An 18,689-nucleotide genomic window follows, 5' to 3' on the forward strand; every position below is an offset into this window, starting at 1 on the left:
GGAATTGTGGGGCAAAAAAATGGGAATTGTGGGCAAAATCATGGGAATTGTGGGGCAAAATCATGGGAATTGTGGGGCAAAAATCCTGGGAATTGTGGGCAAAAAAATGGGAATTGTGGGGCAAAAAAATGGGAATTCTGGGGCCAAAATCATGGGAATTGTGGGGCAAAAATCCTGGGAATTGTGGGGCAAAAAAATGGGAATTGTGGGGCAAAAAAATGGGAATTCTGGGGCAAAATCATGGGAATTGTGACCCCAAAATCCTGGGAATTCTGGGGCAAAAATCCTGGGAATTGTGGGTGAAAATGCAGGAATTGTGGGCCCAAAAATCCTGGGAATTGTGGGGCAAAACGCGGGAATGGGGAGGGGAAAATATCCGGGAATGGAGGGGAAAAATCCTGGGAATTCTGGGGCAAAAAAATGGGAATTGTGGGCAAAAAAATGGGAATTGTGGGGCAAAAAAATGGGAATTGTGGGGCAAAAAAATGGGAATTCTGGGCAAAAAAATGGGAATTCTGGGGTAAAAATCATGGGAATTGTGGGGCAAAAAAATGGGAATTGTGGGGCCAAAATCCTGGGAATTGTGGGGCAAAAAAATGGGAATTGTAGGGCAAAAATCATGGGAATTGTGGGGTAAAAATCATGGGAATTGTGGGGCCAAAATCCTGGGAATTGTGGGGCGAAAATCCTGGGAATTGTGGGGCAAAAATCCTGGGAATTGTGAGTGAAAATGCAGGAATTGTGGGCCCAAAAATCCTGGGAATTGTGGGGCAAAACGCGGGAATGGGGAGGGGAAAATATCCGGGAATGGAGGGGAAAAATCCTGGGAATTCTGGGGCAAAAAAATGGGAATTGTGGGCAAAATCATGGGAATTGTGGGGCAAAATCCTGGGAATTGTGGGGCAAAAATCCTGGGAATTCTGGGGCAAAAAAATGGGAATTGTGGGCAAAAAAATGGGAATTGTGGGCAAAAAAATGGGAATTCTGGGCAAAAAAATGGGAATTGTGGGGCAAAATCCTGGGAATTGTGGGGCAAAATCCTGGGAATTCTGGGCAAAAAAATGGGAATTGTGGGGCAAAATCATGGGAATTGTGGGGCAAAATCATGGGAATTGTGGGGCAAAAAAATGGGAATTGTGGGCAAAAAAATGGGAATTGTGGGTCAAAAATCCTGGGAATTGTGGGGCAAAAAAATGGGAATTCTGGGGCAAAAAAATGGGAATTGTGGGGCAAAAAAATGGGAATTCTGGGGCAAAATCATGGGAATTGTGACCCCAAAATCCTGGGAATTCTGGGGCAAAAATCCTGGGAATTGTGGGTGAAAATGCAGGAATTGTGGGCCCAAAAATCCTGGGAATTGTGGGGCAAAACGCGGGAATGGGGAGGGGAAAATATCCGGGAATGGAGGGGAAAAATCCTGGGAATTCTGGGGCAAAAAAATGGGAATTGTGGGGCAAAATCCTGGGAATTGTGGGGCAAAATCCTGGGAATTGTGGGCAAAAAAATGGGAATTGTGGGCAAAAAAATGGGAATTCTGGGCAAAAAAATGGGAATTGTGGGGCAAAATCATGGGAATTGTGGGGCAAAATCCTGGGAATTGTGGGGCAAAAAAATGGGAATTGTGGGCAAAAAAATGGGAATTGTGGGCAAAAAAATGGGAATTCTGGGCAAAAAAATGGGAATTGTGGGCAAAAAAATGGGAATTCTGGGGCAAAAAAATGGGAATTCTGGGCAAAAAAATGGGAACTGTGGGCAAAAAAATGGGAATTGTGGGGCAAAAATCCTGGGAATTGTGGGGCAAAAAAATGGGAATTGTGGGGCAAAATCATGGGAATTGTGGGCAAAAAAATGGGAATTGTGGGGCAAAAAAAATGGGAATTGTGGGGCGAAAATCCTGGGAATTCTGGGGCAAAAAAATGGGAATTGTGGGGCAAAATCATGGGAATTGTGGGCAAAAAAATGGGAATTGTGGGGCAAAAAAATGGGAATTGTGGGGCAAAAAAATGGGAATTCTGGGGCAAAATCATGGGAATTGTGACCCCAAAATCCTGGGAATTCTGGGGCAAAAATCCTGGGAATTGTGGGTGAAAATGCAGGAATTGTGGGCCCAAAAATCCTGGGAATTGTGGGGCAAAACGCGGGAATGGGGAGGGGAAAATATCCGGGAATGGAGGGGAAAAATCCTGGGAATTCTGGGGCAAAAAAATGGGAATTGTGGGCAAAATCATGGGAATTGTGGGGCAAAATCCTGGGAATTGTGGGGCAAAAATCCTGGGAATTCTGGGGCAAAAAAATGGGAATTGTGGGCAAAAAAATGGGAATTGTGGGCAAAAAAATGGGAATTCTGGGCAAAAAAATGGGAATTGTGGGGCAAAATCCTGGGAATTGTGGGGCAAAATCCTGGGAATTCTGGGCAAAAAAATGGGAATTGTGGGGCAAAATCATGGGAATTGTGGGGCAAAATCATGGGAATTGTGGGGCAAAAAAATGGGAATTGTGGGCAAAAAAATGGGAATTGTGGGTCAAAAATCCTGGGAATTGTGGGGCAAAAAAATGGGAATTCTGGGGCAAAAAAATGGGAATTGTGGGGCAAAAAAATGGGAATTCTGGGGCAAAATCATGGGAATTGTGACCCCAAAATCCTGGGAATTCTGGGGCAAAAATCCTGGGAATTGTGGGTGAAAATGCAGGAATTGTGGGCCCAAAAATCCTGGGAATTGTGGGGCAAAACGCGGGAATGGGGAGGGGAAAATATCCGGGAATGGAGGGGAAAAATCCTGGGAATTCTGGGGCAAAAAAATGGGAATTGTGGGGCAAAATCCTGGGAATTGTGGGGCAAAATCCTGGGAATTGTGGGCAAAAAAATGGGAATTGTGGGCAAAAAAATGGGAATTCTGGGCAAAAAAATGGGAATTGTGGGGCAAAATCATGGGAATTGTGGGGCAAAATCCTGGGAATTGTGGGGCAAAAAAATGGGAATTGTGGGCAAAAAAATGGAATTGTGGGCAAAAAAATGGGAATTCTGGGCAAAAAAATGGGAATTGTGGGCAAAAAAATGGAATTCTGGGGCAAAAAAATGGGAATTCTGGGCAAAAAAATGGGAATTGTGGGCAAAAAAATGGGAATTGTGGGGCAAAAATCCTGGGAATTGTGGGGCAAAAAAATGGGAATTGTGGGGCAAAATCATGGGAATTGTGGGCAAAAAAATGGGAATTGTGGGGCAAAAAAATGGGAATTGTGGGGCGAAAATCCTGGGAATTCTGGGGCAAAAAAATGGGAATTGTGGGGCAAAATCATGGGAATTGTGGGCAAAAAAATGGGAATTGTGGGGCAAAAAAATGGGAATTGTGGGGCAAAAAAATGGGAATTCTGGGGCAAAATCATGGGAATTGTGACCCCAAAATCCTGGGAATTCTGGGGCAAAAATCCTGGGAATTGTGGGTGAAAATGCAGGAATTGTGGGCCCAAAAATCCTGGGAATTGTGGGGCAAAACGCGGGAATGGGGAGGGGAAAATATCCGGGAATGGAGGGGAAAAATCCTGGGAATTCTGGGGCAAAATCATGGGAATTGTGACCCCAAAATCCTGGGAATTCTGGGGCAAAAATCCTGGGAATTCTGGGGCAAAAAAATGGGAATTGTGGGGCAAAATCATGGGAATTGTGGGGCCAAAATCATGGGAATTGTGGGGCAAAAATCCTGGGAATTCTGAGCCAAAATCATGGGAATTGTGGGGCAAAAAAATGGGAATTGTGGGGTGAAAATCCTGGGAATTGTGGGGCAAAAATCCTGGGAATTGTGGGGCAAAAAAATGGGATTTGTGGGGTAAAAATCCTGGGAATTCTGGGGTAAAAATCCTGGGAATTGTGGGGCAAAAATCCTGGGAATTGTGGGGCAAAATCATGGGAATTGTGGGGCAAAAATCCTGGGAATTGTGGGCAAAACCCGGGAATGGGGAGGGGGGGAAGATACGGGAATGGAGGGGGCCAAAATCCTGGGAATTGCAGCCCCAAAATCCCTGGGAATTGTGTGGGGCAAAACCCGGGAATGGAGGGGCCAAAATCCGGGAATTGTGGGGCAAAAATCCTGGGAATTGTGGGGCAAAAATCCTGGGGATTGTGGCCTCAAAACCCCTGGGAATTGTGGGCAAAAATGCGGGAATGGGGGGGAAAATCCAGGAATTCTGACCCCGAAATCCTGGGAATTGCAGCCCAAAAACCCCTGGGAATTGTGGGTGAAAATGCGGGAATCGTGGGCCAAAAATCCTGGGAATTCTGACCCAAAACCCCTGGGAATTGTGGGTAAAATCCGGGAATGGAGGAGCCAAAATACGGGAATTGTGGGGTAAAAATCCTGGGAATTGTGGCCTCAAAACCCCTGGGAATTCCAGCCTCAAAATCCTGGGAATTCCAGCCCAAAATCCAGGAATTCCGGCCCCAAAACCCCTGGGAATTGCAGCCCCCAAATCCTCTGGGATTTCCAGCCCCAAATCCCAGGAATTCTGACCCCAAAATCTGGGAATTCTGACCCCAAACCATGAAAATTCCAGCCCCAAAATCCGGGAATTCCGACCCCAATCCCTGACTGTTCCCATCCCAGCCCCTCCCCAATCCCGGGGGAATTTTCTGGGAATCGGCTCCGGGCCCCTCCCGGCAGCTGCGATTGCACCTCAGCCCAAACTCCGGGATTTCCTCATCCCCAAATTTGGATTTTTCCATCCCAGAATTTGGGATTTTCCAGCCCAGAATTTGGGAATTCCCAGCCCAGGATTTGGGATTTTCCATCCCAGAATTTGGGATTTCCCAGCCCAGAATCCTCGATTTCCTCATCCCCAAATTTGGGAATCTCCAGCCCCGAATTTGGGATTTTTCCATCCTGGAATTTGGGATTTCCCAGCCCCGGATTTGGGAATTTCCAGCCCAGAATTTGGGATTTCCCATCCCAAGATTTGGGATTTTCCATCCCAGGATTTTGGATTTTCCAGCCCAAGATTTGGGATTTCCCAACCCAGAATTTGGAATTTTTCCATCCCAGAATTTGGGATTTTTCCAGCCCCGGATTTGCTCATCCCAGCCCTTCCCAATCCCTTGGGAAAGGGTGGAGGGGGGCCCTTGTTTATCCCAAGTTTTTCCCAAGTTTTTCTCCTCCCATCCCTGATTTTGGCCTTTTTTTTCCTCCTTTTGATTCCCTTTTTTCTCCTTTTTTCCCCATTTTTTCCCCTTTGATTCCCTTTTTTTTCTCCTTTTGATTCCCCTTTTCCCCCGTTTTTCCCCATTTTTCCCATTTATCCTTTCCCCCTCTCTCCACTTTGATTTCCCCCATTTTCTTCATCCCAATCCCATTTTTCTTCATTTTCCCTCATTTTTCCTCAATTTCCACCCATCCCACTCTAAAAATTCCCAATTTTCCCCCCATTTTTCCCCATTTTCCCCCCATTCTGTCCCAAATTTTCCCTGTGGTTTTTCCCCATTTTCCTGTGTTTTCCCCCCATTTTTCTGTGTTTTTCCCCATTTTCCTGTTATTTCCCCATTTTTTTGTGGTTTTTCCCCATTTCCTGTGGTTTCCCCCATTTTTCCCCATTTTTCTGTGTTTTCCCCATTTTCCTGTGTTTTCCCCCCATTTTCCCCCATTTTTCTCTGTTTTTCCCCATTTTTCTGTGGTTTTTCCCCCATTTCCCCCCAATTTTCTGTGGTTTTCCCCCAGTTTTCTGTGTTTTTTCCCATTTTCTGTGGTTTTCCCCCATTTTCCTGCGTTTTTCCCTATTTTCTGTGTTTTCCCCCCATTTTTTGGTGTTTTTCCCCATTTTCCTGTGTTTTCCCCCCATTTTTCCCCATTTTTCTCTGTTTTTCCCCATTTTCTGTAGTTTTTCCCCCCATTTTTCTGTCTTTTTCCCCCATTTTCCTGTTATTTTGCCCATTTTCCTGTGGTTTTCCCCATTTTTCTGTGTTCTTCCCCATTTCCCCCCATTTTCCTGTGTTTTTCCCCCATTTTTTTTTGTGGTTTTTCCCCATTTTTCTGTGTTTTCCCCCCATTTTCCTGTGTTTTTTTCTGTGTTTTTTTCCCCATTTTTCTGTCTTTTTCCCCATTTTCCTTTGTATTTTTCCCATTTTTCTGTGTTTTTCCCCATTTTTCTCTCTGTTTTTCCCCATTTTCCTGTGTTTTTTTCTGTGTTTTTTTCCCCCATTTTTCTGTGTTTTTCCCCATTTTTCTCTGTTTTCCCCCATTTTTCGGTGTTTTTCCCCCATTTTCCTGTGTTTTTTTCTGTGTTTTTCCCCATTTTTCCCCATTTTCCTGTGTTTTTCTCTCTGTTTTTCCCCATTTTTCCCCATTTTCCCCATTTTTCTCTCTGTTTTTCCCCATTTTCCTGTGGTTTTTCCCCATTTTTCTCTCTGTTTTCCCCGTTTTTCCCAATTTCCCGTTTTTTTCCCCCATTTTCCTGTGGGTTTTTTCTCTGTTTTTTTCCCCATTTTCCCCATTTTTCCCCGTTTTTCCCAATTTCCCGGTTTTTTCCCCCATTCCTTCCAGGCTGCAGGGCCCGGCCGGGGCCGGGGACTCTCGGGGTTTCCTGCTGGGCCTCGCGCGCTTCTTCCTGCAGGCCGAGGTCATTTTGGGGCGAAAACCGGGGATTTTGGGCAAAAACGGGGATTTTGGGCAAAAACGGGGATTTTGGGGCAAAACGCGGGGATTTGGGGGATTTGGGGCAAAACCTGAGGGGATTTGGGGTAAAACCGGGGATTTGGGGCAAAATGTGGGGATTTGGGGTGAAACCGGGGATTTCGGGCAAAATGTGGGGATTTGGGGTAAAACCCGGGGATTTGGGGCAAAACTGGGGGGATTTGGGGTGAAACCCGGGGATTTGGGGCAAAACTGGGGGGATTTGGGGTGAAACCCGGGGATTTGGGGTAAAACCTGGGGGGATTTGGGGTGAAACCGTGGATTTCGGGCAAAATGCGGGGATTTGGGGAATCTGGGGGGATTTGGGGCAAAACCGGGGATTTGGGGCAAAATGTGGGGATTTGGGGCAAAACTGGGGGAATTTGGGGCAAAACCTGAGGGGATTTGGGGGGATTTGGGGCAGTCTGGGGGGATTTGGGGCAAAACGTGGAGATTTGGGGCAAAATGTGGGGATTTGGGGCAAAACCTGAGAGGATTTGGGGGGATTTGGGGAATTTGGGACAAAACTGGGGATTTTGTGGCAGAACCGGGGATTTGGGGCAAAACCGGGGATTTGGGAGAATTTGGGGGGGGGTTGGGGCAAAACCTGGGGGGATTTGGGGCAAAATGCGGGGATTTGGGGAATCTGGGGGGATTTGGGGCAAAACGCGGAGATTTGGGGCAAAATTGGGGGATTTGGGGCAAAACCTGGGGGTTTGGGGAATCTGAGGGGATTTGGGGCAAAACGTGGAGATTTGGGGCAAAATGTGGGGATTTGGGGTAAAACCTGGGGGGATTTGGGGGGATTTGGGGCAAAACGCAGGGATTTGGGGAATCTGAGGGGATTTGGGGCAAAACTGGGGGGATTTGGGGCAAAACCCGGGGATTTGGGGGAAAACCTGAGGGGATTTGGGGCAAAACTGGGGATTTGGGGGGATTTGGGGGGATTTGGGGCAAAACACGGGGATTTGGGGAAATCTGGGGGTTTTTGGGAATTTTGGGGTGAAATTCGGGGATTTTGGGGAGGAAGTTGGGGGAAAATCTGGGAATTCTGGGGGGATATAGAGGACGAAATTTGGGGATTTTGGGGGAAAATCCGGGAATTCTGAGGGGATTTTGGGAAGGAATTTGGGAATTTTGAGGAGGAAATTTGGGGATTTTGGGGCAGAAATTTGGGGATTTTTGAGGAGGATTTTATGAATTTCTCAGGAATTCCATTTTTATTTTCATAATTCCCCGTTTTTGGTGATTTTACCCCAAATTCCCCCTCAGCTCCACGAGCACGGCGTGTACCTGGTGGACGCCCAGAAATTTGGGGATTTTGGGTGGAAATTTGGGGATTTTTGGGGCAGAAATTTGGGAATTTTGGGTGGAAATTTGGGGATTTTGGGGCAGGAATTTGGGGATTTTGAGGAGGAAATTTGGGGATTTTGGGAAGGAAATTTGGGGATTTTGAGGCGGAAATTTGGGGATTTTTGAGGCAGAAATTTGAGAATTTTGAGGCGGAAATTTGGGGATTTTGGGGCAGAAATTCGGGGATTTTGAGGAGGAAATTTGGGGATTTTGGGGCAGGAATTTGGGGATTTTGGGACAGAAATTTGGGGACTTTTGAGGCGGAAATTTGGGGATTTTGGGGGGAAATTTGGGGATTTTTGAGGGGATTTTATGAATTTCTCAGGAATTCCATTTTTTCTTCGGGAATTCCCCGTTTTTGGTGATTTTGCCCCAAATTCTCCCCTCAGCTCCACGAGCACGGCGCGTACCTGGTGGACGCCCAGAAATTTGGGGATTTTGGGTGGAAATTTGGGGATTTTGGGGAGGAAATTTGGGGATTTTGGGGGAAAACCCGGGAATTCTGGGGGGATTTTGGGGCAGAAATTTGGGGATTTTTGGGGCAGAAATTTGGGAATTTTGAGGAGGAAATTTGGGGATTTTGGGGAGGAAATTTGAGGCAGAAATTTGGGGATTTTGGGGCAGAAATTTGGGGATTTTGGGTGGAAATTTGGGGATTTTTGGTGCAGGAATTTGGGGATTTTTGTGGGGATTCCATGAATTTCTCAGGAATTCCATTTTTTATTTTCATAATTCCCGATTTTTGGTGATTTTGCCCCAAATTCTCCCCCCCAGCTCCACGAGCACGGCGCGTACCTGGTGGACGCCCTGTGGGACTGCGCCGGGCGGCGCCTGCGGGACTGGGACACGGCCACGGGGATGTTACTGGGAAATGGTACGGGATATACTGGGATATACTGGTTTGTACTGGGACATGGACTGGGACACGGCCACGGGGATGTTACTGGGAAATGGTATGGAACTGGTTTGTACTGGGATAGACTGGTTTGTACTGGTTTGTACTGGGATAGACTGGGATAGACTGGGAATGGACTGGGAATGGACTGGGACACGGCAACGGGGATGTTACTGGGAAATGGTTTGTACTGGGATATACTGGGATATACTGGTTTGTACTGGGAATGGACTGGGACACGGCAACGGCGATGCTGCTGGGAAATGGTTTGTACTGGTTTGTACTGGTTTGTACTGGTTTGTACTGGTTTGTACTGGGATGGACTGGGATAGACTGGGACACGGCCACGGGGATGTTACTGGGAAATGGTTTGTACTGGTTTGTACTGGGATATACTGGGAATGGACTGGGACACGGCAACGGCGATGCTGCTGGGAAATGGTATGGGACTGGTTATAGTGGGTTCTATTGGTTTGTACTGGTTTATACTGGTCCACACTGGTTTATACTGGGTTATACTGGTCCATACTGGTCCACACTGGTCCATACTGGTTTATACTGGTTTTTACTGGTCTGTTCTGGTTCCCCAGCCCTGCAGCTCCATGAGGAGAAGGCTCTGGTGCAGATCCTGAGCTCCCGTCCATACTGGGTTATACTGGGTTATACTGGTCTATACCAGTCTATACTGGTTTATACCGGTCCATACTGGTTTATACTGGTTTATACTGGTCTGTTCTGCTCCCCAGCCCTGCAGCTCCATGAGGAGAAGGCTCTGGTGCAGATCCTGAGCTCCAGTCCATGCTGGCTTATACTGGGTTATACTGGGTTATACCGGTCTATACTGGTCTGTACCAGTCCATACTGGTTTATACTGGTCCATACTGGTTTATACTGGTTTTTTACTGGTTTTTCCTGCTCCCCAGCCCTGCAGCTCCACGAGGAGAAGGCTCTGGTGCAGATCCTGAGCTCCCGTCCATACTGGGTTATACTGGGTTATACTGGTCTATACCAGTCTATAATGGTTTATACTGGTTTATACTGGTTTAAACTGGTTTAAACTGGTTTTTACTGGTTTTTCCTGCTCCCCAGCCCTGCAGCTCCATGAGGAGAAGGCTCTGGTGCAGATCCTGAGCTCCAGCGCCCTCCGGCTGTGCCAGGGACACCCCCCCGTGGGCCGGGGCCAGGCCCGGAAGGTTCCGGAAACTCCGAATTTGGGGGGAATTCTGGGGGTTTGGGACATCAGGAGCTCCCGGGATTGGGGGAATTCTGGGAATTCCGGGAATTCCAGGGGAATTTTGGGGTTTTTGGCATTCGAGAACCCCCAGAAATTTGGAAATTTGGGGAATTCTGGGAACCCCAGGGGATTTTTGGGGTTTTTGGGTTTCAGGAGCTCCTGGAACTTTGGGAATTCCGGGGATTTCTGGACCTCAGGAGCTCCTGGAATTGGGGGAATTTTGGGGTTTTTGGCATTCGAGAACCCCCAGAAATTTGGGAATTCTGGGAATCCCGGGGAAATTTTTGGGCTTTTTGGGTTTTGGGATCTCCTGGAACTTTGGGAATTCTGGGGATTTCTGGACCTCAGGAGCTCCAGGAATTTTGGGAAATTTGGGGTTTTTGGCATTCGAGATTCCCCAGAAATTTGGGAATTTTGGGAATTCTTGCAATCCCAGGGGAATTTTGGGGAATTTTGGGGTTTTTGGCATTCAAGATTCCCCAGAATTTTGTGAATTTGGGGAATTCTGGGAATCCCAGGGGATTTTTGAGGTTTTTGGTTTTTGGGATCTCCTGAAACTTTGGGAATTCCGGGGATGTCAGGATCTCCTGGAATTGGGGGAATTTTGGGGTTTTTGGCATCCAAGATCCCCCAGAAATTTGGGAATTCTGGCAATCCCAGGGGAATTTTGGGCATTTTGGGGTTTCTGGCATCCAAGACTCCCCAGAAATTTGGGAATTTTGGGATTTTTGGGCTTTTTGGGTTTCGGGATCTCCTGGAACTTTGGGAATTCCGGAGATTTCCGGACCTCAGGATCTCCGGGAATTTTGGGAATTTTGGGGCAATTCCTGGGGGTTTCTGGCACCCGGGAGCCCCTGGATCGTTCGGAACATTGGGAATTCCGGGAATTTTGGGAATTTTGGGAATTCCAGCCCTGTTATCCCTCAGGCGTCGCCGCGGGAGCGTCGGGAGCGTTGGGAATTCCGGGAATTTTGGGAATTTTGGGAATTTTGGGAATTCCAGCCCCGTTATCCCTCAGGCGTCGCCGCGGGAGCGTCGGGAGCGTTGGGAATTCCGGGAATTTTGGGAATTTTGGGAATTTTGGGAATTCCAGCCCCGTTATCCCGCAGGCGTCACCGCGGGAGCGTCGGGAGCGTTGGGAATTCCGGGAATTTTGGGAATTTTGGGAATTTTGGGAATTCCATCCCCGTTTCCCCGCAGGTGTCGCCGCGGGAGCGCCGGGAGCAGCGCCAGGAGCGGGGGCGCCTCAGCCGCAGCCTCATCCCGGTGCTGCCCCAGCTCCTGCAAAAGGTGGGGAAAAATCCCGGAATTCCGGGGAATTTGGGAATTTTGGGGAATTTGGGAATTTGGGATATCGGGGGGTGTTGGGGTGTTTGGGGTTTTTGGGATATTTGGGGAATTGGGGGAGATCTGAGCTGGGTTTTTCCTGTTTTTTTCCCCTAAAATTCTCTTTTTTTCCCCTCAAAATTCTCCTTTTCTTCTCCAAACTTCCCAATTTTCTGCCCAAAATTCCAAAATTTCTGCCCCCAAAATTCACGGTTTTTACCCCCAAGATTCCCAATTTTCTACCCCCAAAATTCCCGGTTTTTCCCCCAAAAAAATACCCAATTTTCTCCCTGAAATTCCCATTTTGCCCCCCAAAATTCCCCCAGTTTTTCCCCATTTTCCCCATTTCCCCATTTTTCCCTCATTTGCCCCCCATTTTTCCCATTTCCCCCATTTTTCCCAATATTTCCCATTTTTCCCCATTTTCCCCCCATTTCCCCCCATTTTCCCAAATTCCCATTTTCCCCAATTTCCCCATTTTTCCCATTTCCCCCATTTCCCTCATTTTCCCCATTTTCCCAAATTCCCAATTTCCCCATTTTCCCCCCATTTTCCCCCATTTTTCCCTGATTTCCCCCCATTTCCCCATTTTCCCAAATTCCCATTTTCCCCAATTTCCCCATTTTCCCCCCATTTTTCCCCATTTTCCCCAATATTCCCCTTTTCCCCCCATTTTCCCCCATTTCCCCCAATATTCCCCATTTCCCCAATATTCCCCAATATTCCCATTTTTCCCCATTTTTCCCCATTTTTCCCCATTTCCCCCCATTTCCCCCATTTCCCCCAATATTCCCCATTTTCCCCAATATTCCCCATTTCCCCCCATTTTCCCCCATTTCCCCAATATTCCCCATTTTCCCCAATATTCCCATTTTTCCCATTTTTCCCCATTTTTCCCGTTTTCCCCCCGTTTCTCCCCAGTTCTCAGCCGAGCCCGAGGCCGTGGCCGCGCTCCTGGAGCCGCTGCCGCACCTGGAGCTGGGGCTGCTCCGGACGGCGCGGATGGAGAGGGTGAGGGACCCCAGTATGGACCAGTATGGACCAGTATGGACCAGTATGGACCAGTATGGACCTGTAGGGACCAGTATGGACCAGTATGGACCAGTATGGACCAGTATAGACCAGTAGGGACCAGTACGGACCAGTATGGACCAGTATGGACCAGTAGGGACCAGTAGGGACCAGTATGGACCAGTATAGACCAGTATGGACCTGTACGGACCAGTAGGGACCAGTATGGACCAGTAGGGACCAGTAGGGACCTGTAGGGACCAGTATGGACCAGTACGGACCAGTATGGACCAGTAGGGACCAGTATAAACCAGTATAAACCAGTAGGGACCAGTAGGGACCAGGACAGACCAGTATAAACCAGTATAGACCAGTACGGACCAGTAGGGACCAGTACGGACCAGTATAGACCAGTAGGGACCTGTAGGGACCTGTAGGGACCAGTATGGACCAGTAGGGACCAGTATGGACCAGTATGGACCAGGACAGACCAGTAGGGACCAGTATAAAACCAGTATAAAACCAGTAGGGACCAGTAGGGACCAGTAGGGACCAGTGACCGCCCCCTCCCAGTGCCCCTAAATCCCCTCCCAGTCCCTCCCAGTCCCTCCCAGTCCCTCCCAGTCCCTCCCAGTTCATTCCCAGTCCCTCCCAGTTCATTCCCAGTCCATTCCCAGTACCTGGAGCAGGTTTTGGGGCAGATCCTGGAGGTTTTTGGGAAGCACTCCCGGCCCTTCCCAGTGCTCCCAGTGCCTCCCAGTGCCCCTAAATCCCCTCCCAGTCCATTCCCAGTCCCTCCCAGTCCCTCCCAGTCCATTCCCAGTCCCTCCCAGTTCATTCCCAGTTCTCTCCCAGTACCTGGAGCAGGTTTTGGGGCAGATCCTGGAGGTTTTTGGGAAGCACTCCCAGCCCTTCCCGGCGCTCTCGGCCGCCTCGCGGGCGCTGCGGGCGCTGAGCGACCCCGAGCTGTCCCTGCACGGCCTCGGGGACATCGCCCGGAGCCGCCTGGGGGACGGCCTGGGGGACAGGTGCCACCTGCAGGTGACAGAGATGCTCCAGGTGCGACACTGGGGACATTGGGGACACTGAGAGGGGATTTGGGGACATTCTGGGGGGATTTGGGGACATTCTGGGGGGGACAGGTGCCACCTGCAGGTGACAGAGATGCTCCAGGTGGGACACTGGGGACATTGGGGACACTGAGAGGGGATTTGGGGACATTCTGGGGGACAGGTGCCACCTGCAGGTGATGGAAATGCTCCAGGTGCGACACTGGGGACATTGAGAGGGGATTTGGGGACATTTGGGGACATTCTGGGGGACAGGTGCCACCTGCAGGTGACAGAGATGCTCCAGGTGCGACATTGGGGACATTTGGGGACATTGGGAGGGGATTTGGGGACATTGGGGACACCTGGAGGGGATTTGGGGACATTTGGGGACATTCTGGGGGGATTTGGGGACACTGAGAGGGGATTTGGGGACATTCTGGGGGGATTTGGGGACATTCTGGGGGGGACAGGTGCCACCTGCAGGTGACAGAGATGCTCCAGGTGGGACACTGGGGACATTGGGGACACTGAGAGGGGATTTGGGGACATTTGGGGACATTCTGGGGGACAGGTGCCACCTGCAGGTGATGGAAATGCTCCAGGTGCGACATTGGGGACATTGAGAGGGGATTTGGGGACATTCTGGGGGACAGGTGCCACCTGCAGGTGACAGAGATGCTCCAGGTGCAACATTGGGGACATTGGGAGGGGATTTGGGGACATTGGGAGGGAAATTGGGGACATTTGGGGACATTGAGGGGGGATTTGGGGACATCTGGGGACATTTGGGGACATTGAGAGCAGATTTGGGGACATTTGGGGACAGCCTGGGGAACAGGTGCCACCTGCAGGTGACAGAGATGCTCCAGGTGGGACACTGGGGACATTTGGGGACATTCTGGGGGGATTTGGGGACATTTGGGGACAGCCTGGGGAACAGGTGCCACCTGCAGGTGACAAAGATGCTCCAGGTGGGACTTTGGGAGGGGATTTGGGGACATTTGGGGACATTGGGAGGGGATTTGGGGACATTGAGGGGGGATTTGGGGACACTGGGAGGGGATTTGGGGACATTCTGGGTGAGTTTGGGGACATTTGGGGAGGTTTTGGGGGGCTTTGGGGACAATCGGGGACACCTGGAGGGGATTTGGTGCCATTTTGGAGCCATTTTGGCGCCACTTTGGTGTCATTTTGGTCCCATTTTGGTGCCACTTTGGTGCCATTTTGGTGTCATTTTGGTGCCACTTTGATGCCACTTTGGTGTCATTTTGGTCCCATTTTGGTGCCACTTTGGTGCCATTCTGGTGCCATTTTGGTGCCACTTTGGTGTCATTTTGGTCCCATTTTGGTGCCACTTTGGTGCCACTTTGGTCCCATTCTGGTGCCATTTTGGTGCCATTTGTCCCCAGGCTGTGTCCCCAGACGAGGAGGACGTTTATGCGCTGGCGGCCACCCTGAGGAGACTCGCGACGCTCTTCAAGTGACACAGGGGACACTGGGGGACATCGGGGACATTGGGGACACTGGGGGACATTGGGGGGCATTGGGGACATTGGGGGGATTGGGGACACTGGGGGGAAAATTGGGGACGAAATGGGGAAAATTGGGAGAAATGAGATTTGGGGACATTGGGGGGGGGGAATTTGGGGACATTTGGGACAAGGGTGGGGGTGGCCCCCAAATGTCCCCAAATTCCCCCCCAATGCCCCCATTGTCCCCTCATTGTCCCCAATGTCCCCCCAATGTCCCCAATGTCCCCTCATTGTCCCCTCATTGTCCCCAGTGTCCCCTCACTGTCCCCTCACTGTCCCCATTGTCCCCTCACTGTCCCCAATGTCCCCAATGTCCCCTCACTGTCCCCATTATCCCCTCACTGTCCCCAATGTCCCCAATGTCCCCTCACTGTCCCCATTATCCCCTCACTGTCCCCAATGTCCCCAATGTCCCCTCACTGTCCCCATTATCCCCTCACTGTCCCCATTGTCCCCACTGTCCCCTCACTGTCCCCTCACTGTCCCCATTGTCCCCACTGTCCCCATTATCCCCACTGTCCCCTCACTGTCCCCAATCCCCTCAGTGTCCCCACTGTCCCCATTGCCCCCCAGTGTCCCCATTGCCCCCCATTGTCCCCTCACTGTCCCCAATGTCCCCTCAGTGTCCCCAATGTCCCCGCAGTGACCATGACCTGACCCCCTGGGGTCTCTTCGGGCCCCTCTCGCAGCTCCTGCAGCGCGGCCTCGACACCGGGGAGGTGCCAGAGCAGGTGGGGACACCTGGGGACACCTGGGGACATTGGGGACATCCTGGGGACATTGGGGACATTGGGGACATTGGGGACATTGGGGACAATGGGGACACCCTGGGGACACCCTGGGGACATTGGGGACACCGGGGACACCCTGGGGACATTGGGGACATTGGGACACCTGGGACACACCTGGGACACACCTGGGGATACCTGGGGACATTCAGGGGGACACCTGGGACACACCTGGGGGACATTCAGGGACACCTGGGGACCCTTGGGGACATCTTGGGGTCATTTTGGGGCCATTTTGGGCACATTTGGTGCCATTTTTGGACATTTTGGGGTGACATTTTTGCCATTTCTGTCCATTTTGGGGCCATTTTTGGACATTTTGGTCCCATTTGGTCCCATTTTTGGCCATTTTTGTACATTTTGGTCCCATTTTTGTCCATTTTGGTGCCGTTTTTTGCAGTTTTTGTCCATTTTGGTGCCTTTTTTTGCCGTTTTTGTGCTTTCTGGGGCCGTTTCTGCCCATTCTGGCCCCGTTTGGTGACACCTGGTGGCGCTGTCCCCTCCCCAGGTGACAATCCCAGCCCTGTCCTGCCTCTTCTTCCACCTCTTCTGGGAGCTCTCCCGAGTGCCCGACTCCGGAGCCTCCCCGGTGAGAGATCCCCAAAAAATCCCACAAAATTCCCACAAAATTCCCCCCAAAAATCCTCCCAAAAATCCCACAAAATTCCCCCAAAAATCCCCCCCCAAAATGCCCCAGAATTCCCGAAAAATACCCACAAAATTCCCCCAAAAAATCCCACAAAATTCCCCCAAAATTCCCCAAAAAATCCCCAAAAAATTCCCCCAAGAATCCCCACAAAATTCCCACAAAACCCCACCCAAATCCCCCCAAAATCCCCAAAAAATTCCCCCAAAAAATCCCCCAAAATCCGCCCAAAAATCCCCAGAAAATTCCCCAAAAAATCCCCACAAAACCCCACCCAGATAACCCCAAAATCCCCACAAAATTCCCCAAAAAATCCCCCCCAAAATTCCCACAGAATTCCCACAAAATCCCCACAAAATTCCTCCAGAATTCCCCAAAAATTCCCAAAAAAATCCCTAAAAATCCCCAAAAATCCCCAAAATTCCCAATTTTTTCCCACAATTCCCATTTTTTCATCCCAAATTCCCGTTTTTCCCCCCGTTTCCAGGGCTCCCTGCGGGATCTGCGCTCCAGGGCCTCCAAACCCCTAAAAATCCCCAAAAAATCCCCCAAAAAATCCCCAAAAAAATCCCCAAAATTCCCAATTTTTTCCCATAATCCCCAATTTCTAGTCCCAAAATTCCCAAATTTGGGATTTTCCCCCATTTCCAGGGCTCCCTGCGGGATCTGCGCTCCCTGTGCCCCCAAACCCCTAAAAATCCCCAAAACCCCCAAAAAATCCTCCAAAAACCCCCAAAAAAATCCCAAAAAACCCCCAAAAAATCCCCCAAAATCCCCAAAATTCCCAATTTTTCATCCCAAAATTCCCAAATTCCCGTTTTTCCCCCAATTTCCAGGGCTCCCTGCGGGATCTGCGCTCCCTGTGCCCCCAAACCCCCAAAAACCCCAAAAAATCCCCAAAAATCCCAATAATAAAAGCCCCAAATTCCCAAATTTTTTCCTCTAAATTCCTGATATTTTTGTCCCAAAATTCCCAATTTTTTTCCCATAATCCCCAATTTCTAGTCCCAAAATTCCCAAATTTGGGATTTTCCCCCATTTCCAGGGCTCCCTGCGGCATCTGCGCTCCAGGGCCCCCAAACCCCTAAAAAACCCCCAAAAAACCCCAAAAAAATCCCCAAAATTCCCAATTTTTTTCCATAATTCCCATTTTTTCATCCCACAATTCCCAAATTCCCGTTTTTCCCCCCAATTTCCAGGGCTCCCTGCGGGATCTGCGCTCCAGGGCCTCCAAACCCCCAAAAAACCCCCAAAAAATCCCAAACCCCCCCAAAAATCCCAAAAAACTCCCAAAAAATCCCAAAAAATCCCCAAAAAATCCCCAATTTTCCCCGTAATTCCCATTTTTCCGTCCCAAAAGTCCCAAATTTGGATTTTCCCCCCATTTCCAGGGCTCCCTGTGGGCTCCCTGTGCCCCCAAACCCCTAAAAAATCCCCAAAAAATCCCAAAAAATCCCAAAAAATCCCCAAAAAATCCCCCAAAAAAACCCCCAAAAATCCCCATAATTCCCATTTTTTCCCCAAATTCCCGTTTTTCCCCCCGTTTCCAGGGCTCCCTGCGGGATCTGCGCTCCAGGGCCTCCCTGCTGCTGTCGCTGTGCCAGAGCTGCCTCACGGAGCCCCAGCCCGGCCTCAGGGAGAAGGTCTGGAACGTTCTGGAACATTCCGGGGGGGATTGGGGGTTCTGGAACGTTCTGGAACCTTCTGGGGGAGGTTGGGGTTCATGAGGAAAGTTCCGGGGGGGATTTGGGGGTTCTGGAACCTTCCAGAACGTTCTGGGAGATTTTGGGGTTCATGGGGAACATTCTGGAACATTTCGGTGGGGGGTGTTTGGGGTTCATTGGGAACATTCCAGGGGGTTTGGGGTTCTGGGATGGGCAAAAAAGGCAAAAAAATTTAAAAAAAACTCGCCCAAAAAATCTCAAAAAAATCCAAAAAAATCCCCAAAAATCCCCCCCAAAAATCCCAATAAAAATCCCATAAAAACCCCCAAAATCCCCAATATTTTCCCCATTTTTGCTTTGCCTCCCAGGCGTTCCTGGTGCTCTGTGACCTCCTGGTGCTGCTGGGCCCGGGGCTGCCGGAGCCGGGGCTGCGCCTGCGGCCGGAGCCGGCGCTGCCGGGGCTGCTGGGGATGGCCCTGCTGGACCTGGTGTTCCAGAATGATCCAGAGCAGGAGGAGGAGCCCCAGAGCCAGGG

At 49.9% G+C, this 18,689-nt stretch overlaps 1 protein-coding gene across 1 annotated transcript in view; it reads left to right on the forward strand.

Moving 5' to 3' along the window:
• LOC139585986 (cohesin subunit SA-3-like) overlaps nucleotides 1-18,689 on the forward strand; it is a 45,288-nt gene that overhangs the window by 11,598 nt on the left and 15,001 nt on the right. The window contains exons 7-17 of the mRNA XM_071419089.1: nucleotides 6,525-6,600; nucleotides 8,781-8,880; nucleotides 9,991-10,094; nucleotides 11,336-11,425; nucleotides 12,383-12,472; nucleotides 13,328-13,531; nucleotides 14,934-15,004; nucleotides 15,700-15,787; nucleotides 16,353-16,433; nucleotides 18,041-18,133; nucleotides 18,523-18,688. Of these exons, the coding sequence (XP_071275190.1) occupies nucleotides 6,525-6,600; nucleotides 8,781-8,880; nucleotides 9,991-10,094; nucleotides 11,336-11,425; nucleotides 12,383-12,472; nucleotides 13,328-13,531; nucleotides 14,934-15,004; nucleotides 15,700-15,787; nucleotides 16,353-16,433; nucleotides 18,041-18,133; nucleotides 18,523-18,688 (1,163 nt within the window). The remainder of the gene's footprint in view (nucleotides 1-6,524; nucleotides 6,601-8,780; nucleotides 8,881-9,990; nucleotides 10,095-11,335; nucleotides 11,426-12,382; nucleotides 12,473-13,327; nucleotides 13,532-14,933; nucleotides 15,005-15,699; nucleotides 15,788-16,352; nucleotides 16,434-18,040; nucleotides 18,134-18,522; nucleotide 18,689) is intronic.

This window comes from Agelaius tricolor, unplaced genomic scaffold (assembly GCF_023055355.1).
Source record: "Agelaius tricolor isolate 1412-34295 unplaced genomic scaffold, bAgeTri1.0.p SCAF_99, whole genome shotgun sequence".
Taxonomy (NCBI): domain Eukaryota; kingdom Metazoa; phylum Chordata; class Aves; order Passeriformes; family Icteridae; genus Agelaius; species Agelaius tricolor.